General features: G+C 47.0%; 1 protein-coding gene across 21 annotated transcripts in view; it reads left to right on the forward strand.

Annotated features, from left to right (window-relative positions):
- The window catches only part of LOC103723714 (uncharacterized), a 58098-nt gene that overhangs the window by 11961 nt on the left and 18939 nt on the right, over positions 1-27198 (forward strand). For 14 of the 21 annotated variants that reach the window (XM_089926846.1, XM_089926842.1, XM_088710602.2 and 11 more), the window contains one exon: positions 381-467. The exons of 5 other annotated variants lie outside the window; for them this stretch is intronic. In XM_089926846.1, the coding sequence (XP_089782972.1) occupies positions 381-467 (87 nt within the window). Of the gene's footprint in view, positions 1-380; positions 468-25405; positions 26637-27198 lie in introns of those variants that run through there. 2 more of the 21 variants (XM_089926863.1, XM_089926865.1) reach the window with 1 other exon arrangement.

Here is a 27198-nt window from a genome sequence, read left to right on the forward strand (position 1 = left end):
CATGAGGATTAGCAATGACTAGGTGCATAGGCTTGGTCGTTTTCTAAGCTAAAAGATGGCTGAGAAAACAAGGGCAGAGATATCATTTAGTAAGATGATTTTCTCATCCCTCTTATGCCTCAAAATCAACCAAGCCTCACATACTTACATGCGGCAACCACAGTGGAAATAGAGGTGAATCAAGCAGAAAAGCACCTTATCCTTGGGACCGAAGTTCTACATGGAGATAACAATCTCTATCCCCAAGAACGAGATGAATGTGGAGAAAATAAAGTTGAACATGTTTTTATGAATGAAATCTAATGGTTCTGATTATGATCCTATTGCACACACACACAGATGTTTGTAATATTGAAGGTTAATGTTTTTTTTGCTTTCAGCAACCAGATGGACTTGGCTCTTCATTTGATAAAACACCCAAAATGGCAGCTTCTGAGAAAAGACCTAAGGATTTGCTGAATAACTTAGTAAGTCAGTACATACTACGTACCATTAGTTATTTTATGTGCTGATAACTAAATCTCTTGATTTGAAGTTGAATTTGTGGAGAATTTAATCTTTACCTACAAATTGTTGCTCCTGAATTAATCTGTGACTAAAAAATTGTTCCCTTTGTAATTTAACTTCATTCTTCTATAAGAATTGAAGGTCCAAAGCATCTTCTTTTTTTATTTATTTGGCGTTTGGTAATTAATCTTACATTAACCTTGCAAATATAATGTGGTCCATTTCGTTAAATTCTTGTATCAATTATTTATTTATTCTATTTTACTTTATTAATTTGAGGGTGAGCCATGGCCCAATGGTAAGGTTGCTCCATTATGACTTGATCATAGGTTTGAAATATAGAAATAGGCTCTGCACAAGGGGGTAAGGTTGTTTACATCTGCCCCTTCCTAGACTTATAATGGCAGGAACTTCATGCACTAGCCCATCTTTTTTAACTTTATTAATTTTTGGCCCTCACATGTCTCAACCAAGGTCGGCCGGACCAGACCGAACCGTCCGGTTCGGCTATTAAAATCGAGACCGGTCCTGAACCTGTCGGAAAGGGTCGAAACCGGATTGAACTGCCTGAACCGGTCGTGAACCGGCCTGAGCCATTCGGAAGCGGCTGGTTCCCCCTCCCCCTTTGTTTAGTCATAAGAGGATGTTGGGAAGGCCCAACATTTATTCTTTTCTCTAAACCTCTCATCCTTCCCTCCACGGTGAAAATCACACCGATTCAACACGATTGAAGAAAAATCCAAGCCTAAATAAGGTGTGCTTCTTCTTTCCTGTCTCATTTTCTCTATTTTTTGGAGCTCCAAAAATAGCTCGAAATTTGCAAAATAAGAAAAGATCATGCCAAAATTTTTGATTTTGGCTTGATTTTATGCTATATTGTAGATCTATGGATAATTTAGACGATGATATAAAATTTTTTAATTTTTGGATTATATATAATTTTTAAAAATTTAAAATATATTTTTAGATTAAAAAATAAAAAAAGATAAAATCAAAAGCGTATTTAGGAATATGCAAGCTACTCTCTGGCAAAATTTGGTGTCCATTTATTCAAGTTTTGACCCGATTTGGAAATAATATGGTGTGAACAGTGGTCTAGGCCTAAATTTGAAAAAATTGAGAAACAAGTAGTCTTTGATGCATTCATTGTTAGGTTCTACATGGATCTAAATTAAAATTAATTTTTTAAAATATTTATATTTATAATTATTTTTTTAATCTAAAAATAATTAATATATATAATTAATACCAAAAATATTAAAACTTAGTAGTATGTAATACATATTTCAGAAGTACTTCCTGAAGTAAAAAAATATTTTTCTGAATTTATGGTATTTAGACATTTTTAATTTTAAAATTATTTATATATTAGATAAATTAGATATATTTTCAAAGATGAAAAAATATCTTCATCGTAATAAAATTTTGCTATTTTTAAATAATTGATATATTGACGTACTTAATAAACCTGCAGAAATAGAATCGTCAGAAAAAGAAGCTAGAGCGTAACATTAGTTAGGATCATGGGCAAATGCTCTCAGGTCGGCACCATTGGAAGTACAACTGGTGCAACACAGAGTTAAACCAAGAAGGATAAATAGATTGAAGCAGTACTTAGCTGGTGGTTATTTCGACATATTTATATGCCGAAAATGTCCACCAAAGGTTCGACAGCTGGTAAAGAAGCATTTTGCTAATTTGAATGCAGTGAAGGAGAGGGCTGCCAAGAAGAAGGCGGAGATGGACCGCCGAGCGACAGAGCCACCTTCCTATCATTTTAGAAAGTTGAGGAGGCGTTCGCTCCAGATGACGAGGAGGTACAGATCCAGGTTGCTATTTAGGCGAGCCTGGATGGTCAATGGCAGTAGGATGAGGTGGCCAAGCATGGAGCTTAATTTGGGCCCTCATACTACGAGTTGGGTTTCGATTCTGCGAGCAGTAAGGCAGATCCAGAGTTCAGGAGGACCTCTTTAGTCAGAGATGTCGTTAGTAGAGGCGGTGGTGTATTGGTATCTATACTGAGAGCTTTTGGTAGTGAAAAAGAGTCATATAGGGAGATTCTACTAGGAACCACCGTCCATGATTAGCACATGCCTTCTCCAGCAAGGATTCGAAGCAGTAGAGAATTGACATAATGCTGAACAAGAATAAAAAGGAAATGTGGTGAGCTATTAGATCTTGGTTCCACTTCAGCCATATTCCAGCAAATCTGGCAGACAATACGTACTATAAATTTGCCCTTTTTTTCATACAGGCTGCTGGTCCCGATGTAAATTCTATAGGACCGAAGGATATCTACGGTGGGCTTCTTGACAATAATGAGCTAGAGAAGTGGATTTCCTCATATAAGAGCAAATGGTTGGATGATTGGATCGGTCCTAATAGGCGGAGCCAAGGTCCGCCGTACCGGTACCGGTGGCAGCCCGGACCGGTACCGAACCGGTCTCGTACCGGTCCGAACTGGTTCCGTACCAGTTTTTCAATAATAAACCATCGGTACCGGATTTCACGCTGATCCGGTACCGGTCCCAGGCCGGACCGGTACGTATCGGCCCGTACCGGCCGATACGGACCGGTACCGCAGACCATGGGCGGAGCATTATCAACTTCTTGACATACTGTGATGTGAAGATTTTCTTTCATAAGTCGGTTAATGTTTTCGATCAGGTACACGATGCTATGTACTTCCTCAAATTGATGGGGGAGGTGATTGATTAGGTAGGAGAGGAGAATGTCGTGCAGGTCATCACGGATAATGGGTCATAATATAAGGCTGCCGAGGGGATATTGATTGAGCGACGACCACATATTTTTTGGATTTCATGTGCTGCACATTGTATCGATCTTATGTTGATGGACATTGCGAAGATTCATAGGGTGCAGCAGACAATGGAGACAACCCAAACCATCACCACATATTTATAACCATACATGGGTCTTTTCACTAATGAGGAGGTATGCAGGAGAGATCTTGAGACCAGAAGTCACATGATTTGCTTTTTTGAAAGGAAAATAGTTCTACGTCAGATGTTTGTTAGTTCTGAATGGCAGAAAAATAGATTTGCGAGGGTCGACATTGAAGGAAGCTACATTGCACTTGATAGCTTTTTTGAAAGGAAAGCAGTTTTACGTCAGATGTTTGTTAGTTTTGAGTGGCAGAAAAGTAGATTTGCGAGGGTCGACATTGAAGAAAGCATCGTTGAGGGCTTGGTGACGAGACATTCTGGCAGCGGGCCGAGAAGATAGTGAAGGCTATCAGACCATTGTATGAAGTGATTCGGACCATGTACAGTGAGAGGTATTCCCAGATTTGGGACTTATATCATATGATGGAGAGCAAAGATTCAGATCAAGAAGGCAGATCCGACATATGTCCGGGAGTACATCAACATCATTGAGTGGTTGTGAGACTACCAGATGGGTAAGGACTTGCATCTAACCGGTAAGCAAAAACATTAAAAATTAAACCGCTTCTGTACTTGTACAATTTTACTAAGACGATAACAAACTTTATCTGCAGCATACTACTTGAACTTGAGGTTTCAGTACACTGTAGTTGGAATTGATATGGATGACGAACTTCTAGCCGCTCTGCATAATGCAATTTACAAGATGGAGCCTAAACCAGAAGTTGCGACCCTATGTCTAGAAGAGATAAGTTAACTTAAGTAACATGTGTAAGTTAACTGGTATCTTAAATTATTAACATATTATAATACGATTCTTTTGCACAGACCAAAATATTTAGAGAGGACACTGACAGCTTTGGAGTCCCGGCAGCTGTCATAAGAAAAGTATGAATTCAAGTATATTACACATCAGAAAAATATTTACCTGGTGTTAGACGGTTACTAATGTGATACTCATATATAATTTTTTTCAATATTTTTGTAGCTGAATGGTGGATTCATTTTGATTTGTTTGCAAAAAATCTTAGGTGGCTAGCTATCCTGATGCTCTTTCAGACGGTCTCCTTGAGTGGCTAAGCGCAACTGGTCCACCTACGTTCTCATCCACAGCAAGCAGAGGAACTGTTTGATATAAAAGCGCCTCAACGACCTTATATATGTTCACTACAATTATGAGATTTAGGCTGAAGTGCATTCAGGAGGAAGTGGAACTAAAGTACATAATTCTAATTCATAGTGCTTTCATTGATGATGAGGATGATCTATGATCGGATGGCTTGTGGACCAGCAACAGGAGCCGGAGCTTGATGAGCGAGGATCGCCTCCACGACCGGCCAGTTTCGTAGCCAGCAAGGCTAAGGTCGATGCAGGGTAAGCAGAGAGCATTATTCTGCGCATCCTCCCAAGTGATCAGCCACAACTACAGGGTCACTGGGGAGCTGGTCACCATATGACATTGTTCGAAATATCCTCTTGGAGATATGATCGAGAAATACTTAGACAAGACTACTACGTTACCCATTCAACTCGGTTAGGAGGGGGACATACATCATCCCAACATAGCAAGGTAGAGAGGGGCATAAAGGGTAAGCAGACAGAGAAGCACGAGGGATAAGCAAGCAATGCGTGATATGAAAGGTAAGCGGGCAGTTCAGCATACTAAAAAAGAAAAACAAAAGGCACCTACAACTCCCATGGAGAGTGTGGAGGAGGATTCAATTCATCCAGATTCAGACCAAGAGCAGCAATTCTAGTGATCATGGATCTGCTGGCCAGAGAGAGTGGAGGATATGAGACCACCGTTTATAAGTCATAGCTGCAGGGTGGTCTTCGATTCACCGGTGAGTTCCAGTTTATGTATGCTACACAGGATAGGGACCATGGTGCACGATTTGGTAGAGCTCGCGAGGATACGATTACATATAGAAGACAGGTTCCTTGAGGTTATTCAGGAGGATACGATGCTGAAGATGACCTCGCACGTGGAATAGGATCTATAGACTTATCAGATTTCGAATCGTATACTGGATTCTATTACTCGCAGCTACAGGCAGCCTATGAGCTGTACGGATACGGATATGTATATGGTGCATTTGAAGCATCTTCCAATGGCTACTATCCTACGTAGCCCGGATCATCTTATGGGTTGGATTTTTCTACCGGTTTATTCGGATGGTCCCTTCACTGCTATTTTATCAGCTAGAGGACCTCTCAGAGCCAAAGCTTCAGTAAGATTTGAGAGTGTTTATAACCCAAAGCAGCGCGTTTCTTACGGGATGAACATATAAGACTACAACGCTGTCTTGGTTAGAGGGGCGGGCTGATGTACCTTCTGACTATACTAATGATTCGGATATCTATGAGAGGCATTGCCATTCGACGGGATATTATATATCGGTATGTATGTTGTACTTTAAATATACGTAATTGATTGTATTATTTTATATTTTTTACCTCACTAGTTGATTTTAGGATATTTTATGTTTCTTCTTCCAGCATGCAATATCTCACTAATCAATTTATATTTTGTATTACTTTAGGACAACAAGATGCATCATTTAGGTTAAACCGAAATAATTAAAATATCAAAAAATATGAAAAAAATAAAAAATAGAAAAAACATCAAATTAGACTTAAAACATTGAAAGAGTTGAAAAATATTGATTACCAATTAATTAAACTTGAAAAACTCAAAAAAATGGGCATCCCGGTTCGGAACCAGTACGCCCAAGCGTACCGTGTGTTAGTATGGTACGGTACTGACACGCCCACCGATCGGTACGGGTGCCGGTACTAGTTTGGCGAATTTTGGTCTCAACCAAGGTACGCCGTACTGGTACCGGTAGGTATATCGGTCGCCTACCGGACCGGTACAGTTCTGGTTCGGACCGGTTTGAACCGGTACCGAACCGGCCAACAGAGGTTAAATGCCACAGAGTGGCGTTAAATGCCCTGCGTGGGCGCGTTGCCCGATCCAGTTCCTAGCGCGCGGGCGCCCTGTCCAGGGTGCGCGTACCGGTGCGACCAGTATCGGCTTGTACCACTCCGTTCCGGCCTTTTTGGGGCCGGAACCATTTTCCACACTTGAGCTAGACCAATAAGGGACCGGACCGGTTCGGTACGGGCTGAACCGGCCGGTTCTGCAAACCATGGTCTTTACAATATATGTTTGTTTGTGATCATCATCTAACGTATTAGAGAGGGTCAGAAATTCAGAACCTTTGCCGAGATTTGATTTTGACGGTCAATGGATTGCCATTTGCTCTATATACGTGTATACACGTCACCTGTGTAGTGGCACATTTATTTACCTTGTCTTGCCCATGCTTACCTTCTTAAACTCTTCTTTTCTTTATCTGCGTGCAATATGTCTATTTCTCTCACAGACTCACCTGTTTTCACTGGCGATTTTTCAACTCTTACTTTATCACCTGTCACTTCCTTCTGTTGCTTTTTCCTCTCACCCTTAATCAACTCCATCCATGGTCTGCTGAATGGGTCGGAACCAACCAATTCAGCCTGTACCGTATCAGTGCTGGCCAGCACCGGTACGGTACAGCTACAGAATTCGGTTCCGACCCCAAATGGCTCCTTGCCAGTACCAGTGCGAATCGGTGCGCACCGGTTCAAGCCTGGTACTGGTGCGAACCGGTCCGATTCGCACTGGTACAAGAATGGTATCGGTGCGATCCGGTCCGATTCGCATCGGTACAAGCCCGGTACCGGCACCGAGGAAGAAGAAGAGGAAGAAGAGGAAAGAAGAGGAAGAAAGAGGGAGAAAGAAGAGGAAGAAGAGGAAGAAGGAGAGGAGAAGAAGAAGAAGCCTACCTCCTCCCTCGGGCCGACGAGGATCACCCGTTCTTTGGTGCGGTTCCGGCCCCTTCTTTGCTCACGGGAGAAGGGGGGAAAGAGAAGAGAAGAGAAGAGGAGAGAGGGGAAGAAAGGAGAGGAGACAGTTCGGGAAGGAGAGGAGAAGGGTTGGGAAGAAGAACAGGATAAGGGGAAAAAAAGGAGAGAGGCTCGCGTGCGGGGCAGTGCGCCTTTTGGGGAGAAGCCATTAATACTTCTTGCCATATATTAAATAGAGTTCTATTAAGACCCATCATAAAGAAAACACCATATGAACTGTGGAAAAACAGAAAACCAAAGGTTAACTATTTTCATGTTTTTGGATGTAGGTGTTTTGTACATAATAATGGGAAAGATAATCTAGGGAAATTTGACCCTAAATCTGATGAAGGAATATTCCTAGGTTATTCTACAACTAGTAAAGCCTATAGAATCTTTAATAAAAGAACTCTAGTTATAGAAGAATCCATACATGTTGTTTTTGATGACTCTAGTGACATCTCATCTAGTAAGAAGGTTAATTTTGATGATGATATTGAAATACTTGAAGAAAAGATAGATGAGATGGGATTACGAGATGATAATCAAAAGTTGATTGAAGGAGAATCATCAAACCAAGAGCCTATAGTGGATCATGGGCTAACTAAAGCTTGGAGGTATGCTCACGGGCATCCTAAGGAACTAATTCTAGATGATCCATCACAACCGGTTAGGACTAGAGCATCCCTTAGGAATATGAATAATCATCTAGCCTTTGTTTCACACTTTGAGCCCAAACATATAGAAGAAGCCGAAAATGATGTAAATTGGATAAATGCAATGCAAGAAGAACTAAACCAATTTACTAGAAACAAAGTGTGGGATCTAGTAGAGAGACCTTCTGAATATCCAATTATTGGTACAAAATGGATATATAAAAATAAGCTAGATGAAAATGGAATTGTTATACGGAATAAGGCTAGACTAGTAGCAAAGGGTTATAATCAAGAAGAAGGTATAGACTTTGATGAAACCTTTGCTCCCGTAGCTAGACTTGAGGCTATTAGACTATTATTAGCATATGCATGCTCTAAAGATTTCAAACTATTTCAAATGGATGTAAAGAGTGCATTTTTAAATGGGTATATTAATGAGGAGGTGTATGTAGAACAACCTCCTGGTTTCGAAAATCATCAATACCCTAATCATGTGTATAAACTAAACAAAGCACTTTATGGGTTAAAACAAGCACCTAGAGCATGGTATGAGAGACTTAGTAAATTCCTATTAGAACATGAATTCTCTAGGGGAAATGTAGACACAACATTATTTCTGAAAAGACAAAATAAGGATATGTTGTTAGTACAGATTTATGTTGATGATATCATTTTCGGTGCCACTAACAATCGCCTCTGCGAAGAATTTGCTGATTTGATGCAGAGTGAGTTTGAAATGAGCATGATGGGAGAACTGAACTACTTCCTCGGGCTTCAAATCAAACAATCTGAAGAAGGCATCTTCATCAATCAAGCAAAATATATCAAGGAGATGCTCAAGAAGTTTGATATGGAGGGAAACAAATCAATCAGCACCCCCATGAGCTCATCATGTAAGTTAGACCAAGATGAATCAGGTAAATCCGTCGATCAAAAACTTTATAGAGGTATGATAGGTTCTTTACTGTATCTTACTGCAAGTAGACCTGATATTATGTTTAGTGTGTGCATGTGTGCTAGATATCAGGCTAATCCTAAAGAATCACACCTAGCTGCAGTTAAAAGAATCTTTAAATACTTAATAGGAACTAAGAACATAGGACTGTGGTACTCTAAAGAATCTAGCCTAAACTTAATAGGGTACACAGATTCAGACTTCGCTGGATGTAAACTTGATAGAAAAAGTACCAGCGGGTCTTGTCAATTTCTAGGAGAAAACCTAATCTCATGGTTTAGCAAGAAACAAAACTCGGTTGCATTATCCACTGCAGAAGCTGAATATGTTGCAGCCGGGAGTTGTTGTGCTCAAATCTTATGGATTAAACAACAATTAGAAGATTATGGCATTAAACAAGATGAAATCCCCATTAATTGTGATAACACAAGTGCCATAAATCTAACTAAAAATCCAATTCAACACTCAAGAACTAAACACATTGAGATAAGACATCACTTCATAAGAGATCATGTATTGAATGGTGATGTGTCACTCCACTTTGTGTGTACTGATAATCAATTAGCAGATATTTTCACAAAACCCCTAAGTGAAGAGAGATTTAGTGTGCTTAGAAGGGGATTAGGAGTGATTGATCCATCCTAGTGGGAGTTACCACTAGATTAATTGATTTTAATGATGAGAATGAGGTTAAAAGAGAGTTTCTATTCAATGATCATCATATCAGTCCTTAATTAGGTGATTTTCCCTCATTTGGCGCGATTATAGCAAGAGTTTTAAGTGCGTGCCAAGGTTAGAGACGACTCGAGTAAGTTTCAGAGCCGGCTCCTAAGGGGGAGTCGACTCGCGCAATTGCGGGAGTCGACTCGCAAAGCTGGCAGCAAAAGGGGAGTCGACTCGCGCATATTCTGGAGTCGACTCGAGGTCGAGTCGACTCGCGACTCAGGGGAGTCGACTCGCAGTCGGGATCCGACTTTTTAACCCTAGGTTTGTCGTTTCGCAAACACTTTTCCTCAAGCCGCCACTGTTCACAAAGCCCTAGAGCCGACTCCTAGGTCATCCCCGATCGTCTCCAAGCCTTTTTCCCGTCGATTCTTCGCCGGACATTGAGTTTCCATCCGTTCCTAGGTCATTTCCGGTCCGTCCCGAGCTTCCTCTGTCCGTCCTTCATCGTCCTCAAGGTATTTTTATTCCCGTTTAGGTCAAGATGCCTCGTAAGGCCGTCGTTAGGAAGAGGTCCCGTCCCGCGGCCGTTCCCGAGCGGCGCTCCAAGGCGCGGCATGATCCCGCGAGGCAACCACCTCCGGATCGTTCCCCGCCTAGGGAGGTTCATGTTAGGCCATTGGCCGGGAAGGCCGTCTCCACCGGGAGGTATGTCGATTTTGACTTCCTCTCCCGGGAAGGGTTCACCATAGGCGATAGGCTTAGAGCCCAGGGTCTAGAGTACTTCCTCACCTTGGACCTTCCCACCTATCCTGGCCTAGTTCAAGAGTTCTATAGTACCGTCCATCGGGGAGATGGAGGTATTGAGGGCACGGTATTAGGTGTCCCATTACGTGTCACGGAGGATCTCGTTGCCCATATCCTCCACCTTCCACTGGTAGGGGTAGCTCCTGCACATCCTGAGGATAGATTTGAGGCCCTTACGATCGTCTTAGGGCAGCCACCTCAGTCCCCCCTAGATGAGGTATCTGCTAGCTCACTTCCTATTGAAGTGAGAATCCTCTTGAGCATTCTATCCAGGTCCATCTTCCCTAAGACAGGAAGATTTGATTTTGTGAATGAGAGGGACCTAGCTATTATGTCTTACATTCTTCAGGACACCCCGGTCAACTTCCCCAAGCTGATTTATAGGTATATGTGCGAGCCTTTAGATAGACCTAGGCTCTCCCTCCCATACGGGATGGTATTCACTCTCCTGTTTAGGCAGTACGAAATTTCCATTCCTGAGAGGGAACCCTCTCGTGCCTTGCGATGGACTGATCGCTTGGGTACGGGGACCATGCACAGGATGGAATTTCGGAAGAAAGACGGGATCTGGGTTAGGAAGTCCACTCTCACTGCTCAGACCACCAGACCATCACCCAGTCCTGAGCCAGACTCTGATTACCCAGACTCTCCACATCATCCAGACCTTCCATCCACTCCTCCTGCTCCTACCACCTCTGCCGGACCTTCCTCCTCAGCTCCACCATCTATGGAGGTCCGTATTGATCCAGAGCAGCTCCGAGAGCTGCGGCAGGAGATCGTCCGAGATTTGAGGGACGAGCTGCTCCGGGAGCTCCGAGATTCCGTGCCAGCTGCCACTCCTGCACCCACTCCTGCACCCACTCCATCCTCCGCATTGGTGCCATCCTTGACAGCCGTGACAGACATGACGGCTAAAGTGCGGGAAGAGATATATAATATCAGGGATTTGATGCAGGCCCAGTTCCGCAACATGAGGGAGATCAAGAGCACCACTCGACAGTTTCGAGAGGAGATAGGCCGTGACATGCACACCACTACCGAGGGGGCCGAGCGCTTGTCGAATGTGATTGTCGGCAAGCTGGACGCACTTCAGACCTCAGTGACTGGGCTTCAGACGTCGGTGACTGAGCTCTCCACTATGCACAGCAGAGCCACCTCGTCTATCATCACACAGCTTAGCCATGTCACAGAGGCAGTCGCCCTCCTCATGGAGCGGAGCAGATTGGGAGGAGGAGCCACATCCTCCAGAGGAGGAGACGCATCCTCGAGAGGAGGAGCTACATCCTCGAGAGGGGGAGCTACATCCTCGAGGAGGACATAGATGATTTTGAGTTGTGTTTTATCTTCTTTTGTATTGTTTTTGCCTTACTTATAGTATGCTCAAATGTATTCACCTTCATATCAATACAATGAGTAGACATCTTATCTTTATTTCTGTGCCAATTGACTGTGCCATTTGATGTTTGATTGTGCCATTTGTGCCATTGATTGTGTGTGTGATTACCTCCTTTTTGATATGATGACAAAAAGGGGGAGAAATATGTATAAAATATGTAATAAGGGGAGAAATATGGTTAAAATATGTAAAAGAACTCTTAAAAACACACACAAATTTGTTCTAAGTGGATTCGGTACCTCGAGGCTCATTATCTCTCTTTTGGGGCTCCTAATGGAGTAATCTCCAGAATCTATTCAAGGGATATTCGGAGATTAGCTTAATCGTACTCAAGAACAAATTGACAGATTTTCCCTCTAAAAACAAAAAATTCAGTTCAAAAATTTCAAAGCATTAAAAGGAAATTCAGAAAACTAAAACTAGTTGAATGCATATGTTGAGGGGGAGAATCTGAATTTTAATCAAGATAAATCATTGATAACATATAAGCCAAACAATTGATTGCATAATATGGAGGCTTATATAATTCCAAATGAAAGGGGGAGCTTTAACTCCGAAATTTAAATGTTTCACACCTTTCAAACTTGGATAAATTAAATTTTCAGACATTTGAATTCACTTATGAATTTTATTTCATTATTTATTGAGCAATTCATTTTACGTATACTCAAAGTTTTGTCATCATCAAAAAGGGGGAGATTGTGGAGTGATTGATTAAAACCCCGTTTGATTTTGATGAGCTCAAAGCATTTGAGTATATCGTGTGATTACTAATGAATTCAATTGAGTGTTTCAGCGAAAATCCTGCTCAAGTGTTTCTAGACATGGTTTACAGTATTTTGGATAAGTTAAGAAGTCTGCTGAACCAATGTCTGAGACTCGAGTCGACTCCCGAGTTTCACGAGTCGACTCCAAGCGTATCAAGGTCACTGGCACGAGCTCGAGTCGACTCCTAATCAGTATGAGTCGACTCCGACTGAAAACAGACAGAAGGATAGAAGAGCAGTCTTTCAGATCTGAGATTCGAGTCGACTCCAGTGGAACGCGAGTCGACTCCCAGCGGTGCACAAAGAAAAAGTCAGAGAGTGTTTTATGGACTCTGAGATTCGAGTCGACTCCAGTGGAACGCGAGTCGACTCCCAGCGGTGCACAAAGAAAAAGTCAGAGAGTGTTTTATGGACTCTGAGATTCGAGTCGACTCCCGCATTACGCGAGTCGACTCCAAGATTGTGCGACCATCAACAGAGAAAACCATGTTACTGCCACTGAGATTCGAGTCGACTCCCAGACAGCTCGAGTCGACACCAAGACAAGCTTCACGTCAAAAGGCAGAAGACCAACTTTCGGAAACTGAGAGCCGAGTCGACTCCAAGGAAGTTCGAGTCGACTCCAAGACTGGATGAGCCAAAAGACAGAGAATCGGGAGTTCGGGCTCTGAGATTCGAGTCGACTCCCAGGACAGTCGAGTCGACTCGAGAGGGCAAAATTCAAATTTGTATCCACGGTCTACAGAGGAAAAGCCGACTCCAAAATTGCCAGGTCAGCGCCAGAAGTTGGCGAGTCGACTCCGGGCCAAGACGAGTCGACTCCCAGTCGTGACGGCAACTTTAATTCAAACTTGGAACAGTTGCCGAGTCGACTCCTGAAAAGCTTGAGTCGACTCCCGCTACAGCCGAGTCGACTCCTGATCGCGCGAGTCGACTCCAACCCACCAACGGTCACATTGTCAGGCTGCGCAGAGTGTGCAGAACGGCCAGAAAAAATGGAGTAACGGCTAGTTTCCGTGGGGGTTGGCTTAAATAGCCACAGAAGACTGTAGCAAAATAGAGAACATACATTCCACTCCAAGCATTCAAGTCTTCAAGCTTTGCAAGTGCTCTTCAACGAGAAAAAGGGGAGATCAGCATTTACTGCGCCACCAACTTCTCCCCAGCATTCAAAGCTTCCTCCTCCTACATTCAAGTCGATCACTCATCCAAGAGGAGACCAGAGTCAAGAAGCCATTCCTCTACTTAAGCTTAAAAGCGTTTGAGGGCTTCTAAACTCATCCTTGAATATATTGTTTCATACCTGCTTTTGAGAAGCTTATTTTCTGTTTTCTTTCTACTACGTGTATTTACTTGGTTCAATCGGGGGATTGAATCAAGGGGATAAAGGTTAGTTGGTGAGCCAGTTTTAAAACCAACGTGTGAAAGGGTTTGATTGTGAGCCCGGGAAAACAATCGGGGTTGGTTCTAGTCGGTGAGCCTGGGAAAACCGACCGAGTTCGTTGTTAGCTCGTAAAACAACAAGTTTGGTTGTGAGCTTGCAAAACAACCGGCTGTAATCCAAGGGGGTTATAGTGTATTCCCAAGAGAAACTTGGGGAGTGGACGTAGGAGCAAGGGATAGCTCCGAACCACTATAAAACTTGTGTTTGTGATTGATTGTCTCTTCCTCTTCTCATTTCATATTGCTCACAGCACATAGTAATTAATTAAATAACTTGGCATAGTTTTTAAATTATCCAAATTGTTTTAAAACCCAATTCACCCCCCCCCTCTTGGGTTGTCTATCTGGGCAACACGCCCGCACGGGGGCGTAGGCGCGAGTGGAGAAACGCGTCCCCGACTTGCGCCTGCACATGATCCACGCAGTGTGAACCGCGCGTCCACGCACAGGAAATCGTGTTGAGGACTCCCGCAAGCCACGTCGCAAGAGGAGCAACAACCATGCACCAACCGAGGGCCAAAGTAGCCATGCCAACCAAGGAGGGCCATCGGGCCACAAGGAGGCCAACGGAGGGTCAAGCCAAGGCCAATTACTTTGCTTGGAAAGCCTTGACCAAGCCCCTCCATTCGGCCGAGCACGCCCAACCTCGGCCGAGCTAAACATGCGCCCATGCATGCCCAAGCCTCGGCCAAGCATGCCCAACTTTGGCCGAGCCCGCTGCACATGCAGCCCCGCCAAAGCCATGCCGCAGCCAAATCCTGCCGCAGCCAACCTCACTGGCTACAGTGCGGCGAGGTTCTTGGGCAAGAACATCGCCAGCTACAGTGCTTGCACAGCCAGCCTGCCAGCAGCCTGCTACAGTGCGGCGAGGTTCGGTAGGACGAACCTCGCCTGCTACAGTGTCCGCGCGCACAGTGCCCTCGCACGCCCAGGCCCGCGCCCAGCAGCGCGCGCGCCTGCCCGCCAGCGCGCCCTGCAGGCCGAACGTCCACACCCACCCGCGCGCCCGCGACCGCCGGCGAGCCCGCGCCCGTGCTCGCCCGCGTGCTCGCCCATGCGCCCGCCCGCATGCCCAGGTCCGCGTGATAGACACCCCAGCCCGCCAAGCCAAAACTTCAAGAGTTTGGCCTCGGCCAACCTCGGCCAAGACCATTGCTCGGGCCACATCCAATGCTTGGAGCTCTGCCCAAGCAGTGGCCAGCCTCATCAGCCTCCGGCACAGCCCCGAGCAAGCCATGCCCAGCGCCTGCACGAGGTTCTGCGCCCACAGCAACAGCGCGCGGCCGACCGCGCGCCCAGACGGCCACAGCAGCACGCGGCCAACCGCGTGCCCAGATAGCCCCCGACACGTGCAGGCCTCTGCGCGCGCCCACTGCAGCCCGCGCGCCCGCCCGCACGCAGACGCCAGGCCGCGGGCCCGCTCGCATGTAGCCTCCAACCCGCGCGCATCCGTCCGCCTGCGCGCCATCCGGCGCCCGGCACCCTGCAGCGCGCGGTCTTCCGCGCGCCCGGCGACCAGCTGAGCGCGGTCCTGCGTGCGCACGCCCAGCCGCGCGCAGACCTCCGCGCACCCAGGCAGAACCCGGGCCGGCCAACGCCCGAGCATCAGGCCGACCCTGCACTTGCGCCCGCCTGGCGCGCCCTGCGCCCTGCAACCGCGCCTGCCTGGCACGCTCGAACCTCGCCGAACCAGGAGTTGGCCAGTGCACAGCGAGGCCACCTCCCCACTCCTCGCCAGCACTTGGCGCCCGCGCAACGATGGGTTGTGCGCACGCCAGACATGGGCATGGACACGGGCGGCAACCAGAGGCACCAGCCCATGCGTGCGCCGCGCACTTGGGCGCACACGCACGGAGATCACAACAAGCGCAAGGCTCGGCCAAGGCTGCATTCGGCCGAGCGCGCCCAAGCCAGACAAGCCCAAGGACAGCGCATGGGTCAAGCCCAGCCAAAAGACACAGCAAGGCAACCGAGCCCGCACACATTGGATCCGGATCAGCCAGCGCGCGCACGCCCGAGAGCCAAACAAGGAAAGCCACGGTCAGCCCGATCAAGAGCACGACCCAAGGACAAGTGGCAACCATCCGCGCGCAAGGCCAGACAAGGAAAGCCACGGTCAGCCCGACTAAGAGCGCACCCAAGGACAAGTGGCAACCATCCGCGCGCAAGGCCAAACAAGGAAAATCATCAGTAGATTGCGCCCGGCCAAAGCCAACCAACAGGAACACATGGCAAGCAGCCAGGCACCAACACCGGGGCAAACAAGGAAAGCGCACGCGCAAAATCAGAGGAGGAGCCTGCGAGCTCTTCCATGGCAATTCGGTAGGAGAAAGCACAGGCGGCCAGGATGCAACAGGCCGCAGGATGGACGCGCACAAGGAGGCCACGCCAGCGATCCAAGGGAGCAAGGGCGACAACAGCAAATCCCTACAAATCGGGTGGGATATCACAGCAAATCAGGCAGCACAGCCCAACCGCCCAGCACAGCAACCAAATCAGGCTGCGCCCGGGCAGATGGCAGCCTCAGCTCATGACACGCGCACAGGCCACACCGAGATCAAATCCCGAGTGCCCACCTCAATGCAGCACATGGCCAAAAGAGAACCAAGTTTAGCCAGCCCCTTGCGGCCAAATTAGAAGTCTTTTGTCATTTGAATTAAGTCCAAAATAAGCCAAGGCAATCGGCCTATAAGAGGAGCCATTAGGGCCCTTAGTCCGGCATCTCTTAGCTTTTGAATTTCCAGCATAGTGTCAAAGGGTTGCATCCCTTGTTCAATCGGCCGAAAGTCTTGGGCTAAGGTGGAGAACATCACTCCCCTTAGAAGTGTTTAGGCATAGCAAGGTTCCTTCCGGATCTTGCCAAGAGTCCTTGTAATCGTTTCTTGATTGGAATAGAGTCATTGCATTTCAGCCCCATCATTTGATTCTTTCCCTTGGCCGAGCGCCCATAGAGGTAGAGCATAGGCAAGGTTCTATCGGCAGCAAGAAGGAAGAGAGATACCCACATCAAGACGGTCCCAACACACGGCAAATCCTCAACCTTGGGGCGGGGTTTGGGACTGCAAAGCCCCGGGGGCCAACACTGGTGCTTTCATTGAGAGACTACAACGGAGATTGTCGGGTGATCGGCTTCAGTCCAAATCCATGGAAGGACGATCTCAAGGGTATCCTCTAACTTTTCAGATCTATACTCTTCATTGTAATTGTGTTAAGGTCTGAAAATCAGATCTGAAAATCATTGTAAAACTGTGAGAAAATCTGATTGTAAGGGGTAGATTTCATGGAGTCGGGTAGTGATTCATTCAGCCCACAAAGGCTCTTTGAAACCATTGAAAACCACAACACCGAAATTAATCGGGTGTTAGAGCATTTAGTGACCTCTTTGGCCACCATTAGAAGAGAAGGAAATGACAACATAGAAAGGCTAGAGAGGAGGTTTGCAGAAAAAAGTAATGAGGGAGAAAGAAAAATGAGAGAAGATAGAAGGAGAGGAAGTAGAGTTGAATGTGGTGAAACATATGTTGATAGATGGGCCGATGGCGTCCCTATGGAGGATCGGCCAAGGAGTATGGAAAGACCCATGAGTGAGCCCGTAGGTAGCCCTCATCCTTGGAGGCCTCATGGCCGACATGCACAAGAAGGAAGGAGGGAGGAACGGGTGAACCGTGAGGGAGATGCTAGAGGTTTCGGTCCACATGAGAGGGGAGTTCGAAAACCAAAAATTGAGTTCCCATCGTTTGGAGGGGGAGATCCTTATGAGTGGCTCGATAAAGTCGAGCAATATTTTCAGGTGTATGAGATCCCTAGAGAGGAGAGGGTAACCTTAACTAGCTACCATCTTGAGGGGAGAGCCAATAGGTGGTGGAGGTGGCTAAGAAACATCTATGAAAAAGACGGGAACTATTTGGGGTGGACGGCCTTTGTCCAAGAGTTCATGAACCAATGGGGGCCTTCACCAACCATCAATCACCACGGCCAATTGGCCAAGCTCAAGCAAGAAGGCAAGGTGCAAGCATACATCGACGAGTTTCGCCAACTTCAAACCATGGTGGAGGGTTGGCTGGAAGAAGCACTACTTGGCACCTTCGTGGGCTCAAGCCTTGGCTCTCCAAGGAGATCAAGCTTAAGCAGCCCACCCGCCTTCAAGAAGCAATGTGGATGGCGGAGATCCTTGATCAAGCCAACATTCATGACCGGCGGCCGACCAAGGAAGGCTCCAACCGAAATCAGTCCAATCCGCTGCCATCCAAGTTTCAGCCGGCTGCAAGCACTTCCAAGCCACAACCGGCCGCTGCATCCACTTCAAAACAGCAACCCCCTGATGTCAAGAGGCTCAGCCGAGAGGAGGTGCAAGAATACATCAAGAAGGGACTATGTTTCAAGTGCGGCGCCAAGTGGGAGAAAGGTCATCGCTGCAAATCGGGTCAATCCTATGTGCTACACATTGACAGCAGCGGAGAGGAAGATGATGATGCCGCCACAGCCAGCAGCTCTTCGGAGGAGGACGATCCCACCGAAGACCACCCCATCAGCCCCTTGCCGAAGGATGCCGAGCTATCCCTTCATGCGCTTACCGGTGTGCAGCGACCTTCAACCATGCGGATGACGGCATGGATCGGCAAGCATGAATTATCCTTGCTCGTTGACAACGGATCCTCCCACAACTTCATCAATGCGGGGGCCTTGCAGCGGGTAGGACTCAAGGGGGCAGCCACCGAGCCATTCGAAGTCAAAGTAGCAAGCGGCGAAAGACTCAAGTGCCAAGAAGTTGTCAAAGATGTTCGGCTCAACATCCAAGGGATAAAAATTTCTGCAGATTTGCATGTGCTACAACTTGTAGGATTGGATGTGGTCCTTGGCAATGCATGGCTTCGGGGCATTGGTAAAGTAGTGACGGACTACAATACCATGACCATGGAGTTTCGGCTCAATGGAAGGAAGAAGATGTGGACAGCACTCAACCACAAAGAAGTCCGACCGTGTGAAGCCAACATGATCGAACGCTTGTGCCGAGGAGGAGCCCTTTGCTTCGCCGTCATATTGTCCAACCAATGAGTGGCTGCGGAGGGACCTCAACCGCAGCCAAAGGACGACTTGCAAGACTTGCCGCCGCAAGTGCAAAAGCTACTTGCAGCACACCAAGGAGTTCTAGCCATGCCGACAGCACTTCCATCCAAACGCGCCTTCGACCATCCCATCCGCCTTAAGGAGGAGAGCAAGCCAATTAACGTGCCTCTTTATAGGTATGCTCATTTTCAAAAGGGAGAGATCGAAAGACAAGTAGAAGACATGCTGAAACAAGGAATCATCCGGCCAAGCACCAGCCCGTTCTCATCACCGGTCCTTTTGGTAAGAAAAAAAATGGGTCTTGGAGGTTTTGCACCGACTACAGGGCCTTGAATGAGGCCACCATCAAGGATCGATTCCCAATCCCGACCGTGGATGAGATGCTTGACGAACTCCACGGAGCCAAATACTTCACAAGACTAGATCTTCGAGCCGGCTACCATCAATCCGGATGCGCGACGAAGATGTCCACAAGACGGCGTTCCGCACCCACTCCGGCCACTTTGAATACTTGGTCATGCCCTTTGGACTATGCAACGCACCATCCACCTTCCAAGCAGCCATGAACCAGGTATTCAAGCCGCATCTAAGAAAATTTATGATTGTCTTCTTTGATGACATCTTGATCTATTCCAAGAACATAGAAGAGCACATGCGACACCTAGATCTCGTCTTGCACACTTTGGAAGAACATCATTTCTTCATCAAACCTTCTAAGTGCGCCTTTGTTCAAACCGAGCTTGACTACCTTGGGCATGTGGTATCCGGGAGTGGTGTGCGAGTGGACACCCGAAAAATAGAGGCCATGACAGATTGGCCATTGCCCAAGGATGTTTCAGCCTTGAGGGGATTCCTAGGACTTACCGGCTATTACTGACGGTTCGTCAAAGGATATGGTCTTATTGCAAAACCCCTCACATCCATGTTGAAGAAAGATGGGTTTGAATGGACCTCGGTCGCACGCCAAGCCTTCGAAGACCTCAAACGAGCAATGACACAAACTCCGGTGCTTGCATTACCCAACTTCAGCAAGCCATTTCAAGTCTTCACCGACGCAAGCAACGATGGGATTGGCGCGGTCTTAGCCCAAGACAAACGGCCATTGGCCTACATTTCCAAAGCCCTGAGGCCGCAGAAGAAAGCATGGAGCACATATGCAAGGGAGCTACTCGCGGTCGTGCATGCAGTCAAAATTTGGAGGCCGTACCTACTAGGACGACGCTTCGCCATTGTCACCGACCAACAAGCTCTTCGACATCTTGTACAACAAAAGATCGTGACTCCTGAGCAGCAGAAATTTCTGGTAAAATTACTTGGTTTTGAATATGACATTGTGTATCAACCAGGAAAGGAGAACAAGGTGGCCGACGCCCTCTCTCGCAAGGAAGTCCATTGCTCGACAGCACCCTTGAGGACAAGGGTATTCTCCAAGGAGGGGGGAATGATAGACACCCCAGCCCGCCAAGCCAAAACTTCAAGAGTTTGGCCGAGGCTAACCTCGGCCAAGACCATTGCTCGGGCCACATCCACTGCTTGGAGCTCTGCCCAAGCAGTGGCCAGCCTCATCAGCCCCCGGCACAGCCCCGCGCAGGCCATGCCTAGCGCCTGCACGAGGTTCTGCGGCCACAGCAACAGCGCGCGGCTGACCGCACGCCCAGACGGCCACAGCAGCGCGCGGCCAACCGCGCGCCCAGACAGCCCCCGGCACGCGCAGGCCTCTGCGCGCGCCCGCCAGCACGCAGACTCCACCCCGCGCGCCCGTCCGTGTGCATCCGTCCGCCCGCGCGCCATCCGACGCCCGGCACCCTGCAGCGCGCGGTCTTCCGCGCGCCCGACGACCAGCTGAGCGCGGTCCTGCGCGCGCACGCCCAGCCGCGCGTAGACCTCCGCGCACCCAGGCAGAACCCGGGCTGGCCAACGCCCGAGCGCCAGGCCGACCCTGCGCTTGCGCCCGCCTGGCGGGCCCAGCGCCCTGCGCCCGCGCCCGCCTGGCGCGCCCGAACCTCGCCGAACCAGGAGTTGGCCAGTGCACAGCAAGGCCACCTCCCCGCTCCTCGCCAGCACTTGGCGCCCGCGCAACGATTGGTTGCGCGCACGCCAGACATGGGCATGGACACGGGCGGCAACCAGAGGCATCAGCCCATGCGTGCGCCGTGCACTTGGGCGCACACGCACAGAGAGCACAGCAAGCGCAAGGCTCGGCCAAGGCTGCATTCGGCCGAGTGCGCCCAAGCCAGACAAGCCCAAGGACAGCGCACGGGTCAAGCCCAGCCAAAAGACACAGCAAGGCAACTGAGCCCGCACACATTGGATCCGGATCAGCCAGCACGCGCACGCCCGAGAGCCAAACAAGGAAAGCCACGGTCAGCCCGATCAAGAGCACGACCCAAGGACAAGTGGCAACCATCCGCGCGCAAGGCCAAACAAGGAAAATCATCAGCAGATTGTGCCCGGCCAAAGCCAACCAACAGGGACACATGGCAAGCAGCCAGGCACCAGCGCTGGGGCAAACAAGGAAAGCGCACGCGCAAAATTAGAGGAGCCTGCGGGCTCTTCCATGGCAATTCGGCAGGAGAAAGCACAGGCGGCCAGGATGCAACAGGCCGCAGGATGGACGCGCACAAAGAGGCCACGCCAGCGATCTAAGGGAGCAAGGGCGACAACAGCAAATCCCTACAAATCGGGTGGGATATCACAGCAAATCAGGCAGCGCAGCCCAGCCGCCCAGCACAGCAACCAAATCAGGCTGCGCCCGGGCAGATGGCAGCCTCAGCTCATGACATGCGCACAGGCCACGCCAAGATCAAATCCCGAGTGCCCACCTCAATGCAGCACATGGCCAAAAGAGAACCAAGTTTAGTCAGCCCCTTGCGGCCGAATTAGAAGTCTTTTGTCATTTGAATTAAGTCCAAAATAAGCCAAGGCAATCGGCCTATAAGAGGAGCCATTAGGGCCCTTAGTCCGGCATCTCTTAGCTTTTGAATTTCCAGCATAGTGTCAAAGGGTTGCATCCCTTGTTCAGTCGGCCGAAAGGCTTGGGCTAAGGTGGAGAACATCACTCCCCTTAGAAGTGTTTAGGCATAGCAAGGTTCCTTTCGGATCTTGCCAAGAGTCCTTGTAATCGTTTCTTGATTGGAATAGAGTCATTGCATTTCAGCCCCATCATTTGATTCTTTCCCTTGGCCAAGCGCCCATAGAGGTAGAGCATAGGCAAGGTTCCATCGGCAGCAAGAAGGAAGAGAGATACCCACATCAAGACGGTCCCAACACACGGCAAATCCTCAACCTTGGCGCGGGGTTTGTGACCGCAAAGCCCCGCAGGCCAACATCGCGCCCGCCCGCGTGCCCGTACGCTCGCGCCCGCCCGTGCGCCAGCGCGCGCCCGCTAGCTTGGTGCGCGCCCAGTCCTAGTCCGACCCGGACTGGGACATATCCAGTCGGGACGCGCGACCTAGCCGACCGGGACGCGCCCCATGCGCCTAGCCCGCACAACCCATGCAGATCCAGCCATTCATTCTTGTTCATCCAACGGCCAAGAGTCAAGCCTATGTCCAGCCGTGGGAGGGCCCTTCTTAGGTGATCTTTAGCCATTCATTTCAAGCCAATCAACGGTGGAAAAGCCTTGGATCCATGTGAAGACAATTTGCCATGTTTTCCTAAGGGGAGTTACTTAGTTGTGTCTAGGGCTTAGCCTATAAAAAGAGATGTAGAGGACCATAGAGGGGCATCCAGAGTTATTCTAGAGTTATGTTGTTTTGTCGGCCATAAAGCTTGGGCGGCGCTTGAGCCGAATTCGATCCTTAGATCTTGTGTTCTAGGACTTGGGCTAGTGGTAGATTCATCAATCTCCACTAGATTGGGCTTGGAAGAGACCTCATCAATCTCTTTCTAGATTTCTTATGCTTTCTTTATTATTGTTCTTCATTCTTCAATTTAGTGGAATATAAATCAAGTTTGCTTTCATTGTTGATCTTCTTCTTGAGTTATTCCACTGGGCGTTGCCTACAATCGATCCATCATCATCGATTTTGAAGGCGCACGCAAGGCGCGCAAGGAAAGGGGTTTGATGAGGGGCTTTGGACCGTGAGCCCCCATCAAATCGCGCCCCACGCTCGCGCGGTTCCCCACACGGGCTCTCCACACGGGGCAGCCAGCCCATGCAAGGGGCTTTTAATGCCACAAAGTGGCATATATTGCCCGTCTGTGGCCGAACGGGGACGCGCGTGTGTCCGCATGTTTTTTTTTAAGCGGAATTGTGGGAAAACACGATTTCTTCTTAATAAGGAAACTGTGTGCGTAATAATAGGAAATCAGGGAATCATTGTATTTATGGTGTAAATTATTATGCTTTATTTAGGGGATTTTTGTAGTTATGACAATCCCTTGATTGTGGGGATCAATCCCTTAATTGTGGGGATTTAAGTTGGGATAGTTTCCTATTTTAGTTAGTCACCCTAAGTGTATAAATTCAAAAAACTGTGCAGCAGATTTGAATAAGAAGGAGAATAATTTTCTCTCCAATTCTTCACATGGTATCAGAGCAGAGGTCCTGAGTTTGAACCCTGTCTCCGCACTCTTTAACCCCATTATTAAAAAAATTTCACATGTTGGGCTTGCCCATTAAGAAAAGCCCGGCCCACATGTGAGGGAGTGTTAGAAAATATAAAATATATAAATAAATCTACCTTATCCTATAAGCTTAAGCTTTTAGGACAAGTGGTGATTTCAACTTGGTATCACCCATTTACAGCCTTAATTGCTGTTTTTCTTTCTATTTTCCTCTTTTCCTCTCTTCGGCCACTGTTATTCTTGATCTAAACAGATCTTTTTCTTGATCTTCTCATCATCTTTAATCTCCAACAGCCATGACAGAAATCACAGACAGCAACAACACCTCTAAGATGCAGAATGTTGAAGCAAATTCTGCTCCATCTTTAGGAGATTTACAGAACCTGTAGGTGGCATATAGATTGAATGGAAAGAATTACCTGAAATGGTCGCAGGTAGTCCGAACGTTCTTGAAAGGGAAAGGCAAATTGAGTCGCTTGGTACGGGACCTAAAGCAAGTGATCCCGGATTTGATGCTTGGGATGAGGTAGACTCTATGGTGATGTCCTGGCTATGGAACTCAATGCTCCCGGAGATCAGTGACACATGTATGTTCCTAACCACAGCGAAGGAGATATGGGATACTGTTGGATAGACTTATTCTAAGGTTCGTGATGCTGCTCAGATTTATGAGATCAAGATCAAGATTTCAGCCACCAAGCAGGAAGAACGTACTGTCACAGAATATGCCAACCTCTTGACGAATCTGTGGCAAGAAATGGATCATTATCAATGCATTAAACTGAAATGCAGTGATGATGCAGCCATGGTGAAAAGACTTGTAGAGAAAAATAGGATTTATGATTTTCTTGCAGGTCTAAATATGGAGTTTGATCCGGTCAGAGTACAAGTTCTTGGAAAGGACGATTTACCCTCATTAAATGAGACTATTGCGATAATCCGAGCAGAAGAAGGACGGAGAGGAGTAATGGTGGAACCTCAGGCTGTTGAGGAATCGGCTATGGTCTCAAAAGGGGCAGGTTTTAAAAATCCCACCCCTAACCAACCGACTATGAGCATGAATGAGGGACCAACCCTATCTAAAACCACAAGCAAGGATGCCTTATGGTGTACATACTGTAAAAAGCCTCGCCACACGAGAGAGCATTGCTGGAAGCTTCATGGAAAGCCGCAATTGCCCAACAAAAATTGGACCATGAAGAATGAACAGCAAAGGGGATAGGCTCATATGACTTACACACAGCCCGGAAAGGAGGACATGCCACAAGAGCAAGGAGAATTCAATAAAAGTGAGATGGAGAAGCTGAGGAATTTGTTGGGGTCCTTGGAAAAGCCTACTACTATAGGTGCTTGTTCCGTAGCATTCTCAGGTAAGGATCCTTCCCCTTATGTCCTTAGTGTCTCAAGCATAACCTCTTTTTCAGGTTCCTGGGTCATTGATTCAGGGGCCACAGACCATATGACTCATTCATCACATAAATTCATCTCTTACAATCCATGTCCTAGCAATAAGAAAATAGCCACAGCCGATGGTACATTAATAACAGTTGCTGGCCGAGGAAGTGTTTTAATAAACCAGACTTTGAAACTTGACGGTGTTCTTCATGTTCCCAAACTGTCCACTAACCTCTTGTCCATACATAAGCTCACAAAAGATTTGAATTGTAGCATTACTTTCTTTGCCTCACATTGTGTATTTCAGGACCAGGAAACTGGGAAGATGATTGGACGTGCTAGGGAGGAAGATGGACTTTACTATCTTGAAGAATCAAGTGGGCAAAATAGACCTAAGAATAATTTATCTTTATTATTGCTTTCTGAGTTTTCTTTTTCAAATAAAGACAAGATTTGGCTTTATCATCTTCGTCTAGGACATCCTTCATTTGGCATTCTTAAAAGTATGTTTCCATTGTTATTTAAAGGGATTGATGAAAAATTTCTTCATTGTGATATTTGTGAACTTGCAAAGCACAAACGTGCTTCTTTTCCTATAAGCAATAAAATAACATCTGTTCCTTTTTCACTCATCCATAGTGATATCTGGGGGCCTTCTACTGTTCCTAATATATCTGGGGCTTGTTAGTTTGTTTCATTCATTGATGATTGTACCCGTGTGTCATAGATTTTTCTTCTAAAGAATAAGTCTGATTTGAGTTTAGTGTTTCCTACTTTCCACAGTATGGTAAAAAATCAATTTGGGGTTGGGATCAAAAAATTCAGATATGATAATGCTAAGGATTTCTTCAATCAAGTTTTATCACGAATAATCTATGAGTCATCCTGTGTTAACACCCCCCAACAAAATGAGGTGGCGGAAAGAAAAAATGGCCACTTGTTAGCCACTACCCGAGCCTTCCTATTTCAGAAAAAATTATTGGGGGGAAGGTGTTCTAACTGCTGCTCATCTCATAAATAGGTTGCCCTCTCGAGTCCTTGGTTTCAAAAGTCCCATGCAAGTTCTGTCCAAACATTTTCCCAACTTCAACACTACAAATAATCTTCTTCCAAAAATCTTTGGTTGTGTGTCCTTTGTCCGTATCCACTCTCATAACAGGGGAAAGTTAGATCCACGGGCACTTAAGTGTGTTTTTGTAGGATACTCATCTACTCAAAAAGGATACTCATACAAGTGTTATCATCCTCCAACTCGCAAATTCTATGTGCCAGCAGATGTAACATTTGTTGAAAGAGAGCTATTTTACACAGCCTTATCTTCAGGGGGAGACAACATTTATGGAAGATAAGGACAAGGACCTATTTTTACTGGAACTTAATTCTCACTCTTCTTCTTCTCCTATTCCTTCTCCGGTCCCTCAAAATTCTACAAACTCCGTTTCCGTCCCTGTTCTTATTGAACTCGAGCCACCTTGTACTCCTAAATCACAAACTTTGGCAAAAGATAATCAGGTTCTAAGTTCTACTCGCCCACTGCTGATTTATTCAAGGAAGAAGGTACCCATTATTCAATCTATGCAAATCCAAGATTCTGAACCAGCCGCTGGTAATGAGGTAACATATCTATTTACACTTCCTCAAGAAACTATTTCTAACTCTCATGATGCTAGTGACACTAGTCTTCCCATTGCTATTCGGAAAGGCACAAGAAAATGCACCCAATATCCACTATACCCATTGTCCAATTTTGTGTCATATGAGAAACTATCACATAGTCACAAAACCTTTCTTACACATCTGAACATCATAACCATTCCCAAAACAGTGCTTGAGGCCTTAGGACATAAGGAATGGAGAGATGCTATGAGGGTTGAAATGGAAGCTCTTGAGAAAAATAAAATTTGGGAATTAGTGGAACCACCTAAGGAAAAAAGTCTAGTAGGGTGTAAATGGGTGTTCACTATTAAATATAAGGCAGATGGGTCTCTTGAGAGATATAAGGCTAGGTTGGTAGCCAAGGGATATACTCAAACTTATGGAGTTGATTATCTAGAAACCTTTGCCCTAGTTGTAAAAATGAACACTGTGAGAATACTGATATCTTTGGCCGCTAATCTTGGGTGGAGTTTGCAGCAATTTGATGTCAAGAATGCCTTCCTACATGGCTATCTTGATG

Source organism: Phoenix dactylifera, chromosome 1 (assembly GCF_051530095.1).
Source record: "Phoenix dactylifera cultivar Ajwa chromosome 1, Ajwa_hap1_PhDact_Kaust_v1.1, whole genome shotgun sequence".
Lineage (NCBI taxonomy): Eukaryota > Viridiplantae > Streptophyta > Magnoliopsida > Arecales > Arecaceae > Phoenix > Phoenix dactylifera.